Source organism: Eublepharis macularius, chromosome 12 (genome assembly GCF_028583425.1).
Source record: "Eublepharis macularius isolate TG4126 chromosome 12, MPM_Emac_v1.0, whole genome shotgun sequence".
Taxonomy (NCBI): Eukaryota; Metazoa; Chordata; class Lepidosauria; order Squamata; family Eublepharidae; genus Eublepharis; species Eublepharis macularius.
The window spans coordinates 65,895,399-65,916,695 of NC_072801.1; the positions used below are offsets into that span (position 1 = coordinate 65,895,399).

At 41.9% G+C, this 21,297-nt stretch overlaps 1 protein-coding gene and 1 pseudogene across 1 annotated transcript; both read right to left on the minus strand.

The window, feature by feature from the left end:
• Positions 1 to 3,706: 3,706 nt before the first annotated feature.
• On the minus strand, positions 3,707 to 4,295 carry LOC129339558 (protein transport protein Sec61 subunit gamma-like; annotated as a pseudogene).
• Positions 4,296 to 7,185: 2,890 nt separating this feature from the next.
• On the minus strand, positions 7,186 to 20,986 carry LOC129339559 (vomeronasal type-2 receptor 26-like). Its single transcript, XM_054994138.1, has 7 exons — positions 20,960 to 20,986; positions 20,198 to 20,325; positions 17,547 to 17,838; positions 17,036 to 17,305; positions 10,432 to 10,659; positions 9,632 to 9,758; positions 7,186 to 8,096 (listed from the first exon to the last, which is right to left on the minus strand). The coding sequence occupies exons 1-7, from the start codon at positions 20,984 to 20,986 to the stop codon at positions 7,186 to 7,188; spliced, it is 1,983 nt and encodes a 660-aa protein (XP_054850113.1).
• Between the last annotated feature and the right edge of the window lie 311 nt (positions 20,987 to 21,297).

Sequence of the window (21,297 nt, forward strand, 5' to 3'; positions counted from 1 at the left end):
AACACACATAACAAAACATACCTGGGGAAGCTTGATGATATTTAAAATGTTTGACATCTGGATGGAGTTTCGGGAGGTGAGACCACCAACGGCAGCTACTATCTTCATTTTTCGTGGCACAATGGTAATTGTGGACTTTTCCTGGTTGAGTGAAGAGTAGGTCCAGTGCATTCCTACTGGCTGTGATTGGATCAAAACTGTTGTCATAGATCTCAGATTGCAGCGTCATGTTGGGTAGCATCTTGGGATTGTTGTTAATCTCATCAATGGCAAACACAAAAGCAAGTACATGCTGGTAGTTTTTAAGGAGTGGGCTACGATAAGAAAAAAATGGGGGGAGTGATTATTAGAGCATGAAAATATGTTGAATTGCTCAATTTAGAGGAAGGTTTTAAGAATCAGAACACATTAGGTAGCTGAGGAAAGTAGATTTTAAAAAGCCTACAGCATTATGGTCACACAACAAGAGCCTGTATGGTGTAGTGATTCAAGAGTTGGACTAGGACCAGTAAACTTCTATTCAAATTCAAATATCCTCTCTATTAGCCCAATCTACCTCACGACGGTTTTGATCAATGATCAATGAAGAACCACGTACACCACGAGGAGCTGCCCGAGCAAAGGGGCAGAAGAAAAAGACAAATAAATGACAGGTGGAGGAGTTAGATGATCCTTTTATAGGGCAATTCTAGGCAGAGTGTCACTCTTCTGAGTCCATTGACTTCAATGCATTTCAAAGGGTGTAGCTGTTATTTTGCCAGGTCTCACTGTTATTTTGCCAGTGAGATTTGAGTCCAGCGGCACCTCTTCATAAAGTCAGTTTTCGAGAGTCAGAGCTCCCTTATTCAGATGAGTAGGAGACTCTGAAGAAGGGAGCTCTGACTTTCTGGCTCTGAAAAGCTTACGCACTGAAAACCTCGTTGGTCTCTAAGGTGCCACCAGACTCAAATCCTACTGTTCAATTGCAGATCAACACAGCTACCCACCTACCTTTACCAGTGAAATTTCACAGGTATCATCAGTGATTCTTCCATGATACCAGCATCATAATGATCCCCATAGCCCTCAACGCAGAATGGCTACCCTTGCAGAAATTTACATTGCAGTGCTATGAATATGTGACTTTTAACCACAAGAATGAATATTGTGACTGCCAGCAAATTTCAGAAACATTTTCACTCATGGGGTCCTGCAGAGAATTTGCTGAGAGTAGAAAATATCTTTACAATCTTTTCATTTACTATGTCTCCATTTTTTTATATGAATGGTGTTAAAACTGTGGGAAAGTTATTGGGATTTTTTTCTATGATGCATTAGATATGACTCATTGCCTGGCCAAGCTCTTCAAAGACTTCTTACCCAGTGACTTTGGATGCAGGTGGAGTTTCTGTAAAACTGGGTGAAGGCACTTCAAGAAACAGAAGGGATACAAATGCCCCAAGTATGACATCATCGGTGCTGCCACTCATCCATTTCCTGAAAGGTATCCAAGGAAGAATACAACATTTTACAGAAAGATGGAGGCAGCATCAAAAGCAGCAACAGCAACAACAGGGGCTTGTGGGCTTGAAACTCTGAAGCCCATCTCCACCTGCACACTTTCATTGTCACCAAAAGAGACCCCAGTACTGCTACTGGCAACATCAATCTCAAAAGAAACCACATACCGCCATCTTCAAGACCCATGAAGGTCAAATTGGCTGCCCTCCAACTTAAGTTGAAACCTCGGGCTTTGGGGCTAGGGGATAAGAGTTGAAATTGGATGACCGGTGCCTGTTTTAGCTTAACCCCTCATCTCCAGGTAGTGCTTTTACACAAGTCTTTATAGATTGCACCTGGGTTTCCATGTGTATTCAGCTCTTTCAAGTTATGATTTTTTTCCCAGGCAGCTACCGTCACTCGGGGGCTTCAGCAAGAAGCTGAGTGAAATCACAGTCATTTTCATAATTGCAGGGCTTGACACCAGCTTCTCCAAAGCCATGTATCTCTGCGCATCCCAAAAAAACTTGTTTATGTGATAACACCTTAGCCAACATTTTCTTCCCAATGGGAGCCATGGAGTGAGTGAAGTCTGTACATGGATTGTGAGCCATACCTTTCATATCACACACAAAGCTTGGCACAGAATCTGACCCAAAAACAAATCGACTCCAAATGATCAGAAAAGCTGTTTATTATAGTAATGCTTCATCTCATCTTTTAAAAAGGAAATCATTTATGGCTGTTATGGATCTAGGGATGTCATTGAGCTAGCCTTTATATATCAAAGGAATCGCTGGTGAAGCTAAGCTGGTGCTCAGCCAACGGGCAAGCGTGAAAGAGATGCATAGGAGTAAAATCCATTTACAATAATTGCCTTAATACTTTATGTATTGACTTTATGTCAATACTTATGTATTGAGTCCAGAATAGTCTATGTATTTGTTGCATTCAATAATCCAAACAGAAGAGCAAGATTCAGGTCCAGTAGCACCTTAAAGACCAACTAGATTCCCAGGGTATGAGCTTTTGAGTCAGAGCACCCTACCTGGAGATCTAGTGGGTCCTTAAAATGCTACTGGACCCAAATCTTGCTCTTCTACTACAGACCAACATGGCTACACACCTGAAACAATCCAATAAGGTATCATATAAGAACCCACTTTGGTCCCGTCAGTTTGAATCCAATGGGAAGAAATCAGCCAACTCGGGCATGATAAAATTGCATGAGCGCTCCAGAAGCATGATTCAGGGTCCCCCCAGGAGTCTCAGTGGGGATGGGCAGATGTGATGCAGCAAATACACAAAGAAAGGATATTTTTAAGCCGTTGCATATGGGCACTCCTTTGAGCCAATTAAAGATAAAAATGTGTCAAATCAGAAGGCTGAATGTAAAACAATGATTGTAAAAACAAGGACTGTGAAACCGAATTAATACTAACATAGAAGAAGCACCGACATCTGGATGTTTGGAAAAAAAAAACACTTTCAAGTGAAATACCGCAGGTATTTTTCAGCAGTAAAAATTGCTAAAAGAACTGAACATTAACATGCTTGTATATCTTTATGTCTGGTACTTCACTGATCTGAAAAACTCCCGATGTCTCGGCTGTTAGCCACATCCTGCTTTTTCCTTGCCAATGGTTTCAACATCACAGCAGTCTGATAATGAGTCTTACGACACAGAAGATGCAAATCTAGGTACAGTGTCACACTGTCTAGTATGTCCCTTCCAGTCACAACCAACTTCTGGTGACCTGAACAGGGGCTTTCAAGGCAAATGAGAGGCAGAAGTAGTTTTTGCCATTCCCTTCCCCTGCAGAGTCTTCCTCGGTTGCTGTCCATCCAAGCATCAACCCTGCTTAGTTTCCAACATTTGATGAGATCAGTCTGTGCCATGCCACCTTCAGTCCCATGCACGGAGTAGTGGACAACAACCACTAAGAAGAGACAGCCCCAGCTGTTTAACTCTCCATTAAAATGGCTTATTAAAGCATATTGAAAGTAAAAAATAAATGAAATGCCGGCAACCCTATCAGCACAGTCCTAATTGGAGCTGCCCCCTTATATTGACTTTGCTTAACTGTTTTTTTTTTAATTTTAAAACTTGGTCTATATTGGCAAGTAGTTAAAAGATTCAGTTAACTAGGTGAATTGTTAAGCTAGACAGCAACAACATTTTCTGACGTCACCATGTGTAGTATCAAAACAAGATCTTGCAGTGTATTCAGCCACCCACAATGATATTGATCGGGATATGAATCAGTTTTACAAAGAAACCAATAAATCCCATTATTGCAAAACTAGGGTTGCCAGCTCCAAGTTGGGAAATTCCTGAAGATCTACGGGGTGAAACCTGGAGAAACATGGAGAAAGTGGGGTTTGGGGAGGGAAAGGACCTTGGCATGACATAATTCCATAGAGTCCACCCCCCAAAGTAGCCATTTTCTCCAGGTGAACTGATCTCTGTGGCCTGGAGACCAGATTTCCAGCCACTACCTGGAGGCTGGCAACCCTATGCAAAACCTATTGCTGTTGCCATGACAATCTTCTGGAATTCTTTTGTCTGGTTTTGTGCATCTTTTAACAAGCCTGATGGAATCTTTCACAAATTGCCGGTTGGGCTCCACGAATTGCGTTACTTGATCCAAGATCAACTGCGTCTAGAGCTATGGCTCAACCCCCCCGACTCTGCTTAAATTCAAACTGTAAATGTGCAAAACAAACCAAATTTATGAGAGTCTTTTCCTTACTCAGGTCCTCCTCCTGTTTCCTGGAACTCTAACCCTGAAGGTCAAAGTGAGAACGAAGGTCATTTGAGCGAAGGCAGCAAAGGAAGCCAATAAGGCGATAGAGGCAATGAACATATTACATCATTCATTCTTTCTTGATAGAAGAAACTTGGCTAAATGTATGTATCTCAAGTCCCCACTCAGATATAAACAGCATTTGGGGCCACTTTCACAAAGTACCTCACAGAGTTGTTATAAGGACAAAATGCATGGCATAGAGCCATGGCTGCTACTCTCAGCTTCTTAGAGGAAGTATGGGACAAAAAAGGATGGACAGAAGGAGAGAAGGATTGCTATTAGCAGGGCTCATTTTGAGGGGGAATGCGCAGGAACGCAGTTCCGGTAGTTGTCCCAAGAGGTCATGTGTCAGGTGGCCCTGCCCACCTGATTTTTGGCCATTTGGGGCCTGTTTTGGCCTGGATTGGGGCTCAAATGGCCCAGATCGGGGCTGAAACAGCCCAGATTGGGTTGGTGCCTGGCAATGGACCCCTCCCCTGCCCGGCACTGACCTGGTCTGGGCTGTTTTGGGCCTGATCAAGATCTAAACGTGCCCAAAATGGCCATGGATTGGGCCTGGATTGGGTGGTTTTGTCCCAAATTAGGGCAAAACCAGCCCTGATTGAGCCACTGCCAGGTGGGGGGCCACTCCCCCATCTGGCAGCAGCTGAATCCCAGCCATTTCAGGCCCAATCCTGGCCATTTTGGGCCCCTTTCAGCCATTTTGTGCCTAATTTGGGCCCAAAATGGCCAGGATTGGTCCTGAAACAGCCAGGATCAGGCCTCTGATGGGTGGTGGTTCACTCTCCTGCTCAGCAGCGGCCCAATCCTGACCATTTTGTGTCCCTTTTCAGCCATTTTTAGCCCCTTTTTGCCATTTTGGTCCCAATTTCAGCCCTGAATGGCCAGGATTGGGTCCAAAACAGCCAGGATAGGTGATGTCAGGGGGTGTGGCATATGCAAATCAATCATGCTAACGACACATTTCTGGTGATGTCAAGGGGCGTAGCATATGCTAATGAGTTATGCTAATGGGTTCCTGAGGCTCTTTTTCTACAAAATGACCCCTGGCTATTAGAAATAGCTTTTTAAGAAATGAGGACAAAGATTAAGGTTTTCCTAAAATCAGGGAAACCATTGAAGTTTTAAAATAGATCCCCCTTCTTGAGTTTAAATATCACTTTGGATTCCATTAAAAGTCTTTTAAGTGAAGGGAAGGAAACTTAGTACAAAGGGAGATATTTGTACCCCAAAATGAAGACTCGAGAGTCACAAGTGTGTGACTTAAACTAGGTGTTTATTCTGGGCTGATTGACAGGATTCAATCATTCATAAAGCTAAGTGCATGCTTCTGCTAACAGATAGCCTCTAACAGGTAACAGTGTGGTGGAATAAAATCTACCATGGTTCCAAACTTGTTCACAAGGATGCTGGAACAAATGACAGCTGCTGTAGCATAGTGGTTAAGTGGTTGGGTTGTGAATCAGCACTGTGCCTGTTCGACTCCCACTACTGCTGGTTCGACTCCCACTACTGCCATGAGCTCAGCAGGTGGCCTTGAGTAAGCTGCTCTTCTCAGCCTCAGCTCCCTAGCTGTATTGTGGTGATAACAATAACACTGACTTTGTTAACCACTGTGAGTTGAACACTAATATGTGTAGAAGAATAGTATATAAGCACTCTTATTATTTATCAGCTAGTTTGGCAGTGCTCCTTCATCTGTAGGTTGCTTACCCATCTTTGGTGAAGAACCCTGACATCTTACTTATTACGTACACAGTCAAAGATCAGCCCTAATTATTGTTTTATTTCATTTGTTTCTTTTACAAAATTTATATCCTGCCTTTCTGCCCCAGAAGGCCACCATCTAAGTGAAATCTATCCCCCAACCCAATAAACATGCATGCAAAAAAGGCTGTTCCAGAAGCCAGTTCTAAAGCCGTCCAAAATATGCTCCCATGACCCATCACTCAAGTGGCTAATCCTGCAACATTCCACATGGCTGGGTGGGTGGATAGGAGGACCACATTTTGGCAAATGCCTGATTTAGTGAGATGGTTATGGTGGCATAAGTACCCCTTCCAGCTGAATGGGCTGCTTGGGGATTAACAGTCCTGTCCCAATAGGGTTCTCATGCTTCAATGAGAAAGGGTCTGGCACAATGAATTTCACCCACTGGAATGCGGAGAAAGAATTTCTAAGTGGGAAGTATTTATCCCCCCCCCTTATGTTCATTCAGAGTAAGCCATTGTTGCAGGATTTAGCCCTGACGTACCTGGGAGGGGTAGAGTGAATGACAAAGGTATGAGCATATGCAGAGTATCTTCTCACAGAAGTGAGAAGTAACAGTGTCAGCAGGGCTTTTTTCAGCAGGAATGCGGTGGAATGAAGTTCTGACACCTCTTGAAAATGGCCACATGGCCAGTGGCCTCGCCCCCTGATCTTCAGACAGAGGGGAGTTTAGATTGCTCTCCTCGCCACTGCGTGGAGGGTAATCTAAACTCTGCTCTGTCTGGAGATCAGGGGGTGGGGCCACCGGCCATGTGACCATTTTCGCCAAGGGCTATTTAAACTTTAAAAGACTCCCCCCTTGTTCCAGCTGACTGAAAGTGACATCATTGTGCCGTCCTGAGTTCCACCACTGAGTTCCACCACCTCTTTTCCCAGGAAAAAAGCCCTGAGTGTCAGCATGTTAAAGAAAGGGGCTGAAGCAGAGGGGGAGAGAGAGGGGTAACCTATCTGCACCTGATAAGTTCCTGGTAGAGGCAATGCATGAACCAGGATTTTTTTGATATGTATTTTAGAGTGCAAGCATCAGCTATGTAAGTCTGTTGAAAACATTGGGCTTGCACCCATCAATACTATTTGGATATAATAAAGTGGGGGCATTTCCTTAAGAAAGAACACACCTGAAGAATTAAGTGTGATATTTCTTCTTCCCTACTAACTGTTCTCGGGAGTTCAGCTCAGGTCGTAGTATCATTATGTAATATTTGGGAAGGAAGATGCAGCCCAGCAGTCCCGCACTTGAGGCTAAGATGGAGAAGACCTCCACAGCCACCATGTACTTCCCCTTGGTGCTCAGGTAGGTTGGGACAAAGGACACCCAAACACTGCAGAACACCAGCATGCTGAAGGTGATCAGCTTGGCTTCGTTAAAAGAATCAGGCAACTTTCTGGCAAGGAAGGCTACAGTGAAGCTGATGATGGCCAGAGACCCCATGTAGCCCAGGACAAGATAGAACATGATCTCAGAGCCTTCATTGCATTGTATTATGATCTCACCACTCTGGGAATGCGTGTCAAACTCTGGGAAGGGGGGAGAGGTTGCCAACCACACAGTACAGATGGCAGTTTGAATAAGTAAACAAAGAATGATGACCAAGACTGCCAGTTTCTTCCCAACCCATTTCCTCATCCTGTTTCCTGGCTGGGTGGCCATGAAAGCCACAACCACAGTGATAGTTTTGGCCAAGACAGAAGAAACTGCGATGGAGAAGATGATGCCAAATATTGTTTGCCGGACAAGGCAGGTCACTATTCCTGGCTGGCCAATAAACAGCAAGGAGCACAGAAAACAAATCAGGAGGGAGGAGAGCAAGATGCAGGTAATGCTCCAGTTGTTGGCTCTGACAATGGGAGTATTACGGTTCTGAATGAAGGTCCTCATCACCACACCGGTGCTTATAAAGAAGAAAGCAGCAAAGGATGCCAAAACCATTCCCAAGGGTTCTCTGTAAGATAGGTAGGTCATGGCTTTGGGGACACATTCATTCTGGTTCTTGTTTGGATGCTGATCTTCTGGGCAGTTGTCACAGTGCTCTGCATCTGAAAATAACACACACAGTGCCAAAGCTATACAATAGGTCTTCTGTCTCAAACACGAAACATTGACCCTCACTGCAGCAACCAGTCATGTATAGACATGAGTACGAATGGAAAAAAAAATGAACACCCTGTTCATCGTTCGTTGCCATCCACGAACAACGAACAATGAACATAGATGAACACGAACTGTTTCTGGACAAGTTCATTGTTCATGCGGGACAGAACCACTCCCACCCCCAAACCTCCCCCACTTAGCCCCCTCCCCTCAAATCCACTTACCTGGCCCTTTAAAGATCCCTTTAAACTATCAGCTGGCAGGCGGCAGGGGGATCTTCCCCCTGCCGCCTGTCAGCTGATAGTTTAAAGGGCCTTGTCCTGGCAAAAACAGCAGTGTCTGCTGGCAGCTAGTTTGAGGGGTTACAAACTGACCTTTCCAATGTCCAATACCCACCAAATTTGCAGGGGACATAGTCCTCACTGTCCTCTGAAGACCCCCCAAGTTTCAGAGAGATTGCACCCCGGGAAGAGCATGATCCATGGGTCTCTCCATTGGCTGTCATTTTCTCTTCACAGTGGCAAAAACAGGACTCTCTGCTAGAAGTACTTTGAAGGGTTAAAGCCAGAAGGAAAGCCAGAAGGTGTTCAGACAGAGTTCAGTCCCTGCCTCTGGTTGCCAAGGGGATTGATTGCAGATGCCAGACTGTCTGGCTTGATGAATGGCTGCTGAAGGCAACGAACAAGGCTTGCAATGACCACCTGTTCGTTTAAGATGGGGCCTCACGAACAGCTTGTTCGCGAACAGCAGATTGGGCTGTTCATGTTTTTTTTTCTGTTTGTAATGCTGTTTGTGCCCATGTCTAATCATGTATACTTTAAATATAGAATGATCAGTTGCATCTGAAAACAGCACACATGAAAAGAACTTCAGAAAGTTCCCTGAATGGGCTTGAATTCTGCTTCCCCAGCAGTCTCGGAGTAATGGGACCTCTTTAAAAGATCTTTTTAAAAGATGTTTTTAAAAGATCTTTTAAAGTGCTCTGCCATCTATCTTTTAAAGTGCTCTGCCATCTATCTTTCTTTGGGCTATTGTTACCTGCATATATATATATATATATATTTGTTTACGTCATTTATAGTCTGCCATTCTCACTGAAACTCAAGGCGGATTACACAGTGAGTGTGTGGGTGAGGTTAATTCAATCAGTATCAAGTAAGTACATTTCAATACAATACCATAAGGTAAACATGTACAAGTTTAAAAACATAGCATTAGCAAGGATTTAACATAGTTTTCAAACATATACACACACACAAACACAACAGCGTTTGCCTCCTAAAAAGTAGCAGACAGTATTTGACAAGTATTGACACATGGATGAAGTATCAGATAATATCTTTATGATATCTGAAGGGACCAATCAGCATCTGATGGTTTCTGAGATTCAGCAGCCACCACGAGCCAATACTACACAGCTGATATGCGGTCGCAACCAGCATGCAGTTCCAGCCAGCAGGAGTCAGATTATTTTACTTACCCCTCTGGATGGATATCATTCTTTCAGGGCACAGAGAACAGTCATAGCAGCAAATCTGTTCCCCCTGCTGAACAGTTTTTCTGTATCCAGGCTGGCAGCTTTTGACACATGTGGACTGGGGCGGAGTCTAATAAAACCAGAAGGAAGGGAGTTAATGAAAGGAAAATGATGATTTTTCCTTATTAAGTCATAATAGTAAACTCTGCCTCCTGTCCCTTTGTCAATATCTCCATAGGAGACTTCATGCTTTACATGGAGAAAGATCTAGAGGAATCAAGTGCTAGATTTTGGGAAAGTTTTTGCTTTTCTAGGTATACTGGGCAGCCACTGTCACGACGAATGCTCGAACATCAGCTGGAGTGGGTCATGATTGCCAATTTTGGTAAGGCAGCGGAGTTTTTGATAGGCTCAATGGTCTGTGACTCATTCACAGCTGTCTGAGGGGTTGCTATACTCTTTCTCAACACAAGACAGTGTACGACACAAGGAAATAGCACTTGATGTTTCTGTCAAGGGACTTTGTGATTGATGTGTGTAATGTTCACACCTGATTCAGCAGGTCAGGGGGAAATGTGGGTGATTCTAACAGGGCAAGTCTGGCATACTACGTATCAACAATTTCGGCTGGAGAGGCTGGGAGAGACAAAGTCTAAACTGTCTTAAGTTTGTAGATCCAGGAGAACATACCTTGATGTTCTCTACAGACTGACCCAAAAGCTGCCCCATATTATTTATCCCACGACTGGCCAGGCAAGATGCTTCATAGTACTGCTCATGAGTAAAACAGCCATAATTCTCACCTGTTGTAGCTTTTCATTCCACACAATGATGTCCTTGTCAATGAAAAACTCTTCTCCTGCAGGAGCCCAGATGTCCACCCATCCTACCTGGACCCTACGGATGGACTGATTTGGAAATGTGACCCAATTTATGATATCACATCTAGCTGCCAACTCCCCATTTTCATCAAAAGAAATTTCTTCCCCAGCACTATTGTTGAAGCGAATGTTTTTCAAAAAGGAGTGAAGCTAGGTTGGAGAGAAACAGGGGATTACAGATTATGGCCAAATAATGGATAAAATTCCTCTCTAATTTGCTGAGTCGACCTTTTACCACAAGTATCCAGCTGCTACTTATTTTTTAGTGTACTTTATTTATAGTCCACGTTTCTCACTGAGACTTAAGGCAGCTTAAGTTGTAAATTGATACAATCAGTATAAGGTATCAAATTAGCGATGTACTAGAGCTCAGATTACAGAAATCTGAAACCAGTCATAATAAGTATTAGATGTATATTAAGCAATGCAGAAAATGTTACTACACAAGACAAAAAATGCAGTGAGAGCAGGCCCATATATGCAGCAATGAGAAAATAATACAATTGTTAAGGTTGGGGATTGGAAGGGTAACTTTTCTTGCTGGGTCAAAAAGAGTCCAATAGCACCTTTAAGACTAACCAATTTTGTAGCATAAGCTTTCGAGAATGACAGTTCTCTTCGTCAGATGCATGGAGGGCACAAATGAAACTGGTCAGATATAGAGGAGGAGAGGGGAGGGCGGAGTAGATGCAAACAACTCCTTCTGATATGGAGATGCAAACAACTCCTTCTGATATGGAGATCAGTTTGCTTCTGTAAACTGATTTCCTTTACAGAAGCAAACTGATCTCCATATCAGAAGGAGCTGTTTGCATCTCCATATCAGAAGGAGTTGTTTGCATCTACTCGGCTCTCCCCTCTCCTCCTCTATATCTGACCAGTTTCTTTTTTGCCCTCCATGCATCTGACGAAGAGAACTGTGATTCTCGAAAGCTTATGCTACAATAAAATTGGTTAGTCTTAAAGGTGCTACTGGACTCTTTTTGATTTTGCTACTACAGACTAACACAGCTAACTTTTCTTGCTGGGGACTCCCTTAGGCCAAGGTTTCCCTGGAAAGCATCCTAGCAATTGGTTGCCACCACTCAAGCATCTCCTGAGAACATCTAGACTGACCAACTGAGAAGATGCCCTTCCAGCTGTCCGAGCACAAAAACACAGCAACAGGGTGGAAACCCTAGGAAATATCTTACAGCAAACTTTGTAGCACCTAAGAGGTCTGGCACATAGGGAAGAGATTCAGTGAAAAATTCAATAAAATGTATTTTACCAAGGAAGCCAAAAATGTCTTTATAGAAAGAAGAGTTAATATAGAAAAAAAGGGGAAATGGTGGGTAGATTCAAAAGGGGTAGGAAAGGGAACTAAATACAAAATCAGGTTCCTCAGAGTTTCCAGCAGTACCAAGATAGGGGAGGAGTCAACCATTGGCCCACTGGTCTTGGTATATCCAGATGTTCCAAAGTTAGGACCAGAGAAAAATCCAGATGATCTGGATATTTGTGGGCAATGGATTCTAACTTGAACCAACCTCCTTGGTGAGATTGATTAGCAGATCTAGCCAATCCCCAACAAAGCTCCATCGCTGATATCTGAGACTATTGCTACCACTCAGAGAATTATTACAGGATAGTCCTGCCATTTTAAACAGCTCTGTGCTTCCCTGACAAAAAGGGACTCTGGCTCAAATTGATTGTCAAAAAAAGATTAAGTGGACCAGGTAATACCATGTGGAATGGAGGATAAAGCTTCATTCTCATGTAAGCTAAAGAGGTCCAAGAACTCAGAAAATCTATGGTTTTTGAGCCATTTTGAATCTCAGGGTTCTGTCACAACTATACTCAGTGGTATAGCAAGATGCTTCTTTTTCCTATATTATGGCCACACCATAACATATTTATTTTACTATCTGTAGAAAAGGGCCTCCCATGCTGAGTCAGGCAATTAACCAATTTCCAAACCTGATCTCTCATGCTTTTCATTTTACGGATGGGGAAACTGAGTCTGAGAGTGAATGACTTGTGAGTTTTGTGGCTGAACAGGGCTTTGATACTGGGTACAGATAACAACATTTTTACCACAGTACCTAACTGTAAGAACTAGGCCTTTTACTAGCTTTTATAAAGCATCTAAGTTTCAAACTTTGCTTCAGGCTTCTGTTCATGCAGACTTTTCACTAGGTCTGTTTGGTGGAAAGTCCATGCCTTGTTAATTGGATGTACCCGTGGTTTACTTTTTTCTTGTGAGAAGGTGTCCTTGAGCAGGCCAGAGCCTGGTAGCTGAACTCAGCTCCTAATCAGCATTCCCTATATTTTCACATGCTGTAATGCCTAGAAGTGTACAACAAAAAAAGATTTGGATTTCCTGCTTCAGTATTTCTGAAACAGGAAAAAAAAAGTTGGAAATAAGCGATTTCCAAAGTGGCAAGCCATTTCAGAAACCACTTATTGACATACTTCAGTATGCTCTGTAAAGATTCAAAGCATACCGACAAACTTCCTGGCCCCGCCACTTATTTCACCTGATGGGTGAGGGGGAGGAGGAGATTCCCTCCTCCCATTGGGTGAAATAAGCATCTGGGGGGTAAGTTTAAACCTACATTTTACCCCATGCTGCTTGCTTCAGCTGATGGGCAGGGGAGCCTCCTCCTCCACCAGTCAGTTGAAGCAGGCAGTGCAGGATTTGAAAGTGCCCCTTTCTGTGCTGCAAGTGGCGTGGAAAGGGGTGCTTTTAAGTTTCAAACCCCATGCTGCTTGCTCCAGCTGACTGGTGGGGGGAGGCTCGAATCTGCAATAAAAATATGGAAGCACCTTTGATAGCATACATTGTAGAAAAGGGACACACTGTTGATGATTTGCAGTTCTTTATACTTAGCAAGTATGTATCACATGCATACAATCATTTTGATGCTCAAAAAATGTTGCTCCATCAAGAGGCGGCTTGGATTTATAAGTTAGAAATATATCTGCCCCATGGACTTAATATAAATTTGGATTTGTCACGTTATATATATGAGTTGCTTATTCCATTTTCCTATGTATAAGGATAAATTTAAATCATTGTGGTTTATTACCCCTAATCCTAACTGATGATTTTCAGTCCAAGTGGATGATTGCCACTAGACAGAAAATTAGGGCAATAGGATTTTCCCAAGTGCTTCTCATGATGGGAAGCGATCAAGCAAGGCAAATGGTTAGGCAAAGGATCGATGATATTGAACGACAATCTGACTTACAAGGCACTCCTGCTTTTATAGCTCCTCCTAGTAACAGATATATTTCTGCACCTGCTTCTTATTTATCGATTCTGGAGGTAAATAATCTCAGGAGAGCGCTTACTTTGGCCAGATGTTCTGCCTTACCCTCTGCTGTTCTGGATGGCAGATTTAACAAGATTCCTTGGAATGAGAGGCTATGTCCTTGCATACTTGGGGAGGTTGAAATCCAGGAACATGTTTTCCTGAGATGCCCTTTCTATAAGGAAGCACATATGAGATTTATTATTCCCTTTCTGGATGGTATCTCAGAATATTCGGATAAGAAAAAATTAGAGAAACTGCTGTCAAACTCAGATTTTACTGCGTTACACCAGATAGCGAAATTTTGTGCTCTAGTCGTTAAAGCCCATTAGAGCGTAGGCCTCCATTTTGGTTGCTTGCTTAGAACTATGCTGACTTCCTGGTTTTTACAAATTTTGATAGATATTAGGAAATTATGTTTTTAAATTGTATATACTTATATGCTTCATGTTTCAAATGGTTGTAAAATGTGCACTTAAATTTTATGGTTAACGTACTGGCTAAGTGCTGTAATAATAAACAATATATATGAGTTGCTTCTTTGAGGCCACTTTGCACTTATATTGCATCTGTGATGGGTTGTATTTTGAAATTATGGCATATTGTAATATTAAGGGCATTATTTAAAAAGTATGGAATATTTGAGGTAATGTTATATATTTTAGTAGTTTGATAATGAGCTCTGTCATAATTGTGATCTGTACCTTTAAAGATGTGGTAGTTTCTGCAGCTGCATGGAATTATGGGGGATAATTTTTCTTAAGAAGGGTAGGTTGTTAGTATGTTTAGCCAGCTTTTTGCCATCTAGTATTAGAGCCAACCTACAAGTGACGCCTTACACAGGTTGGACACTTGTCAGCTTACCTCAAATTTTGATGGGAAATGTAGGCGTCCTGGTTTTACAGCTTGGCTCTCCATTACAGCTGCAAGCCCAGGATGCCTACATTTCCCATCAAAACTTGAGGGAAGCTGACAAGTGTCCAACCTGTGTCAGGCGTCACTTGTAGCTTGGCTGTTAGAGCAGTAAGCTTTGTACCTGATTAAGGAAAGGCTATTGGACTGGCTTGCTTCTTATGTAAATGTTGAGTTGAAAATAAGAGGTTAAACTTCAATAACTTAGCATATGCTCTTTCATAATTTTAAGATTCTGTTCCACTATTTAGTCTTCCTTAGTTACAATGATTATGGCTAATTTTAGGGAGATAACTCCTGAGAAAGATCTACTCTAAGAACAATTTCTGAGGATTGTCTACTACAAAACCAGCTTACATCTAGATGCTTGTCTTGTGATTACTACAAATTATAGAAGCTGTTCCACAATAGCACAAGAATGGGACTTTTCAAATTTGTGATATAGGATCACATTTAGTGTTTTAATTTTCTGACTTTTATGTAGGACTATATGGAATTTTATTGATTACAATATATAGTACCTATAAATCACAGTGGTTGTTTGTCTGTTTGTCTTTTAGATATATGAAGGAGTCAAAATCAAAAGGAGTCCAGTAGCACCTTTAAGACTAACCAATTTTATTGTAGCATAAGCTTTCGAGAATCAAGTTCTCTTCATCAGATGCATGGTACAGAAACTGGTCAGATATAGGAGGGGGGAGGAGGGGAGGAGAGAGAAGATGCAATTGGGGGGGAGAGGGAGGGTGCAACCAAAACATTCCTTTGCTAGTAAATGTAAACATCTCCTTTTGGTGTGGGGGTCAGTTGGCCTCCCCACTCCTCTTCTATATTTGACCAGTTTCTGTACCATGCATCTGACGAAGAGAACTTGATTCTCGAAAGCTTATGCTACAATAAAATTGGTTAGTCTTAAAGATGCTACTGGACTCTTTTTGATTTTGCTACCACAGACTAACACGGCTAACTCCTCTGCATCTATGAAGGAGTCAGACGCCAAAGTACTGCAAACAGTATTTTGAAGTATTCATTTTTCATTTATGTGGGCTGAATTTTTCTCACTTTCGAACAGAACTGCACTGCCTCAAAATGTTTTTTTTGTTTGATGTCTCTGTGTTGTAATTTCTGATATGCTGAAACCAGTAATATTGTATCAGGGAGGGTATCACATCCAACCTCCAATGACATTTCTGCGAAATTTCACTAAAATGATGCGCCACTGAATTATAGATAGCCAGAAGATTATGTGGGATCCAGCCAGCTTTCTCACTCATTCACAATTATCACCGTTCCTATTCCACATAACTTTGGTTCATGGAGGTCCCACAGCCCCTACCATAGAGTTTTTGAGTTATCAAAGAGGTCCTTTCCTCCCTTTTTCATGAGAAGAAAAGCTGGTTGGCTGTAAGCCAAAGTCCAGGAGCCAGATCTCTTCCCAAAGCTATTTTATTTGGACATGGACTGTCAGGAGATGCTTCGGCAGATTCAGCAAACTGCCCATCTACCTTTCAAATATGCCAAGTTATTTCTATACAATGAAAGAGTAAGTAGAAAATTACTTTAAAGAACTTTTTAATCGAGCCCATTTGTATAGTTTCAGATGAGCAAAATATTGCTTTTGGATGAAATGGAAAATGTTTTCCTACATCTTAATGGATGTGAAGAGGAAATCTGAAGTCTGTAGTGAACTTATTCTGTTGACATACGAGGTAATTTCTTCGGCTGATGCTAATGAAAGATCCTACCTGCCATGGGTGAAGATTCAAAAGGTTCCTTGCATCTGCATTCCATGTTATTTTCTGTTTTGCTCTCAACGAATCTATGGCTTGGAGAGCATGTGCTACAGCATAGACAGCATTGTAGATACTATAGCTGTGCCCAGACATTCCCATTTCAAATATAAACTCAGGGAGGATCTCCAGTTTTTCCTCCCCTGTACATGCTTCTCCATACAGATGATTATTTGGAAAGTCACACTTAAATACTAGCTGCCAGAAACCATAGAGGAAAGAAAACATAGGCTTGTAGGGATTTACTTTCTGGAGAAAGTCTTGGAATCCTGGGACCACCTTTGTGTGGAGCATGAGGGACAAGGTGCCGTTCAAGGATTTTAAGGGAGCGGCATGTTCAAAAACTACAGTACTAAAATCCCACTGGAGCGTTCTGATCCAAACCTTGTCTCCACAATGCATTTGATAGAACCAGTTATTTTCTAGAATCCGTTGTAAAAGCAGTATAAATTTGCTTTCACCATAGTCAAGAATGACTTTGGCCTTGGTTAAAAAGAGAGCTTTAAGTATTGGTGAAAATGCATTCCGTACGGATTCCTCACCCGTGGATAAAGCCAGTATTGGAGTCTTTTCCACAAATGCTGTACAAATGCTGTCCTGGGTGAGTAGAGGACTGAGGTTCCTCAGAAACATTTCTCCGCTCTCATTATCTGACACAAATAGGCCAATCCACGTCCATCTGAAATGCTTCAGGAGGTGAACAATCCCGACATACTGAGCATTTTCATTTGGCACCATCCGATAGAAGGACGGGAACTGCATTTGGTCACTCAACAGTGGGTCAAAGGATCCATAACTGAGCTAGCAGGAAATACCAAACACTGAGCTAAAATATGTCTTTTATAAACATTATCCAGCCTAAGTAACTGAATCTGATCCTATGATAATCGTATGCAAAATTCCACAACGTGATACTTGTGAGTGAAGTGAGTCTCTATAGTCTATAGTCAAGCGCCATATCAGAGGTGATCTCCAGAGGTGGAGATGAGGCTTGTTTGAAGACAATCTTCACTTACATTCCGAAGACACATAACAAACCTACCTGTGGAATCTTGAAGATATTTAAGATGTTGGCCATCTGGATGGAATTTGTGGAAGCGAGTCCACCAATGGTGGCCAATGCCTTCTCTTTCCTGATACAATTGTAATTTGGGACTTTCCTGGGTTGAGTGAAGAGTAGATCCAGGATGTTCCTACTTGTTGTAGTGGGTTCAAAACTGTTGTCATAGATCTCAGATTGCAGTGTAGTATTAGGCAGCATCTTTGAGTTCTTATTAATCTTATCAGTGGCAAACACAAAGGCTAGTACATGCTGGTAGTTTTTAAGTACTGGGCTGAAGAAAGATTTTTTTAAAAGAAAAGATAATGGGAACAGTGATTATTAAACAAGTAGAAATGAGGTGTTTGTTTGTATTTGGAGAAATTTTAAAGTTGCAGAAACCACAAACTCACCAAAGAAGTTTAAATTTCTTTTAAAGATAATATTCATTATCACAAAAATTATTAGTGCGGTAATTGTTTAAGTTTGCAAATCTGATGTCACAGATATCATTCAACAGGTAATCAATGATACAAGACAGAAATTATTTCCCCTGCCCAGCCTTCACAAACAAAATGTCTTCCCTTGTAAAGATGGAGTGGAGGACCCAAACTGAAATTGACTGTTGCAAATTTATTAAATTGTTATTTGGACCACAACAATAAATAGAGCAACTTCCAGAAATTTTCAGAAATATTGTTCCTTCATAGAGACCTACAGAGACTTTGCTGTGTCAACTCATCTTTACGAGTTAGTCCTTCCCTACTTTCACTCACTAGGAGTCCATTTTTGCCTCAAAAGTGGGGCAAAATTGTAAAAAAAAAAATTGTGATTTTTTTCCTATGATGCATTAGAAATTAGTAGCCCAGACAAGTAAAGCTGTTTCAAAACCTCTTACCCACTGACTTTGGAGGATCGTGGGATTTCTGTAAAGCTGGATGAAGGCAGATCAAAATTTAAAAGGGATACAAACCCCCCAAGTATAATATCTTCTGCAGTTCTAGAGGACCGATGTTCTTCCATTCCCTGAAAGGTATCTGAGGAAGAATAAAAAGTTTTGCAGAAAGAGGGAGGCACCACTAAAAGCAGCAGCAACAAGAACAGGGGCCTGAGTGTTTTCAGTTCTGGAGACCACCTCCAACCGCTCACCTGCATTGTCACCAGTACAGACCCTAGTGCTGCTATTGGCAAAATGGGTCTCAGTAGAAACCACAAACAACTGTCCTCAAGAGTCATGAAGATGATCAAACAAGATCAAGTAGGCTTCGCAATAACTGAAGTTCCAATCTGTAATCTCTTGGATTAGAGAGACTGGCAAAACTCTGCCTACTTCAAGTTAACCTCCCGGCTTTGGGGTGTGTTTCCATACGAGTCTTTATAGATAGTACAGGTTGCCTGAGTACTATTCAGCTGTTTCACTTACAAATGTTGCCAAGAGGCTACTAGCACTTGGGGGCTTCCATGTAAACTTGAGTAAAAAACAGTAATTTTGATAATTACAGGACTGGTCATAACTGTCCCAAACTCATCAAACCAGTACATGACCAAAGAAAACATGTTTGTGTGATAACACTTTCGCCAAGATTTGCTCATGGTTTCAAGCAGTGGTGGGATTCTTATGTACAGATGGACCATGAACCTGACTTAACTCATGGATGGGAGTGTGTGTTAGTCAGAGTGCATATGCAATTGTGATGCGTGGATGAGCAATACATTGTGCAGGAGATTGCTTTCTGCTAAGCTTTTTTATCTCATACACAAACCACCAAATACTATTGATGCATTCTGCCATGCAGGCACACCAATACGAGATGTCTTGTAACATATATTCTACAGTACTCAGAGTTTCATCCATAGCCTTTGGGCCTGGGGATGTTGTTGTCCTAGCACCTTCTACAATTCAAATAAGGCATGGGACCTTATTGGCTAGGGCAGTAATTGCCCAGTCAAAGGGTCATGAGTCAAGTTTCCCCCTGTTTCCATATCCCTTTGCTGACCGGTTGACAATTGACAGATGCAGGGCATGGAGAGCATGTGCAAAGGCATAAACAGCGTTATAGATGTTGTAGCTACACTCAGACATGCTCATTTCAAACCATTGTCCAGTGATGTTCCTCAGCTTCTCCTTCCCAGTGCAGAGAGGAAAGCCTGGCAGTAAGTGCTTCAAAAACGGAAAAGAACAATTAAATGCTGCTGCCCAGAAAACCTGGATCACAGGAAATGTGTCTGGATTGAGGGTGTTCAGGAAGTCCTCAAATCCTGGCACCACTTGTGTGTGTTGGATGAAGGACAAGGTACCACTGAAGGATGCAAATGCATTACTATAAAACACAGCTGTAATATCCCACTTAGCAGTTATGATCCACACCCTCTCCAGTGGATGCAGGTACTCAAATTCATACATGTATAGAAGTAATCGTAACCCATCCATAGACAGAATATCCCCATGTGCAAGAATCACATTGACTTTCTTCAGCCAGAGAAAAGAATATAAGCCTGTCGGGACAGTCAAGAGATTGTGTAGTCTCTTACTGAATACATTCGGCATCATTTGTGTGAAAGCGAGACAGATGTTGTTCTGGAGGAGCCTGGGTCTCAGGGTCTGCAGAAAAGATTCTCCACTCTCATCATCAGACGTGAGGAGGCCGACCCACGTCCAGCCAAAATGCTTGAGCAGCTGAACGATCCCCACATACTGAACATTTTCATTTGGAACCAACCGGTACAGAGATGGGAACTGAATTTTATCACTCAGTGCTCGGTCGAAGGATCCATAATTGAGCTGATATAAGGGGGAGGGGAAGCACATTAGTTTATTATCAAAAATGCATCACTCAGTTTTCTAAACTAGTATTTACATTTCAGATGGGATAAATGGGTTAATCTTTCAACAATCACCTTAATCTTATTCTTACTATTTCTGGAGGAACAATTCCACACTATAGATGTTAATATGATATCTGCCAAAGTCCAATTTGGGAGAATGTGGTCTTGTGAGCTTTGTGTGCCTGAAGTACCCGGCAGGTACAAATTATGACCTTGCAATGGACCAAAGTGGAATCATAGGCTGTTTCCACACACGTTGGATAATCCACTTTCAATACTCTTTAGTGAACATTTGAAACTGCTTTTCCATGTGTGGAGCAAAAAATCCACTTCCAAAGGATTGCTAAAGTGCATTGAAAGTGCATTATTCAACATGTGTGGAAATGGCCACAGTCTGCCTAGATAGCTACACTGCAGCGCATGAGAAGATGTGAGCAACAGTCCTCAAAAGGAGTTGCAGAAAGAAAATTAGTTTTTAAAAGTATATTGAATGTTACAAATTCTGATGTGGACAAAAATACAGTTTTGGAGGATTTCCTGAGTTTCTCTTCTACAAAGCAATTACTTTGTGTTTACCTGAGGACACTTACATGTGGTATCTTGTAGTTCATTAACATGTTGGCCATCAGAATTGAGTTTTCAACTTTCACTTATAACCAAAACAAACTCCCCACTTTGTTGGAAGGAGTGCGGTGAAATAGGAACGTTCAAACATTGCTGATGGGGATGCCCTAAAATAGAATCTTTTTGGAATGAAATTTTAGATTACATTAAAGAAATAACAGGCTATAAAATTCCTTTAGACTCGAAGATCATTTTTTTAAATTTATGGGATACAATTGAAATCCCACAAATCAGAAAAGACCTCATTGGCAATCTCTTGGTTGTGGCAAAGAACTTGCTGGCTTTATATTGGAAATCCAAAATA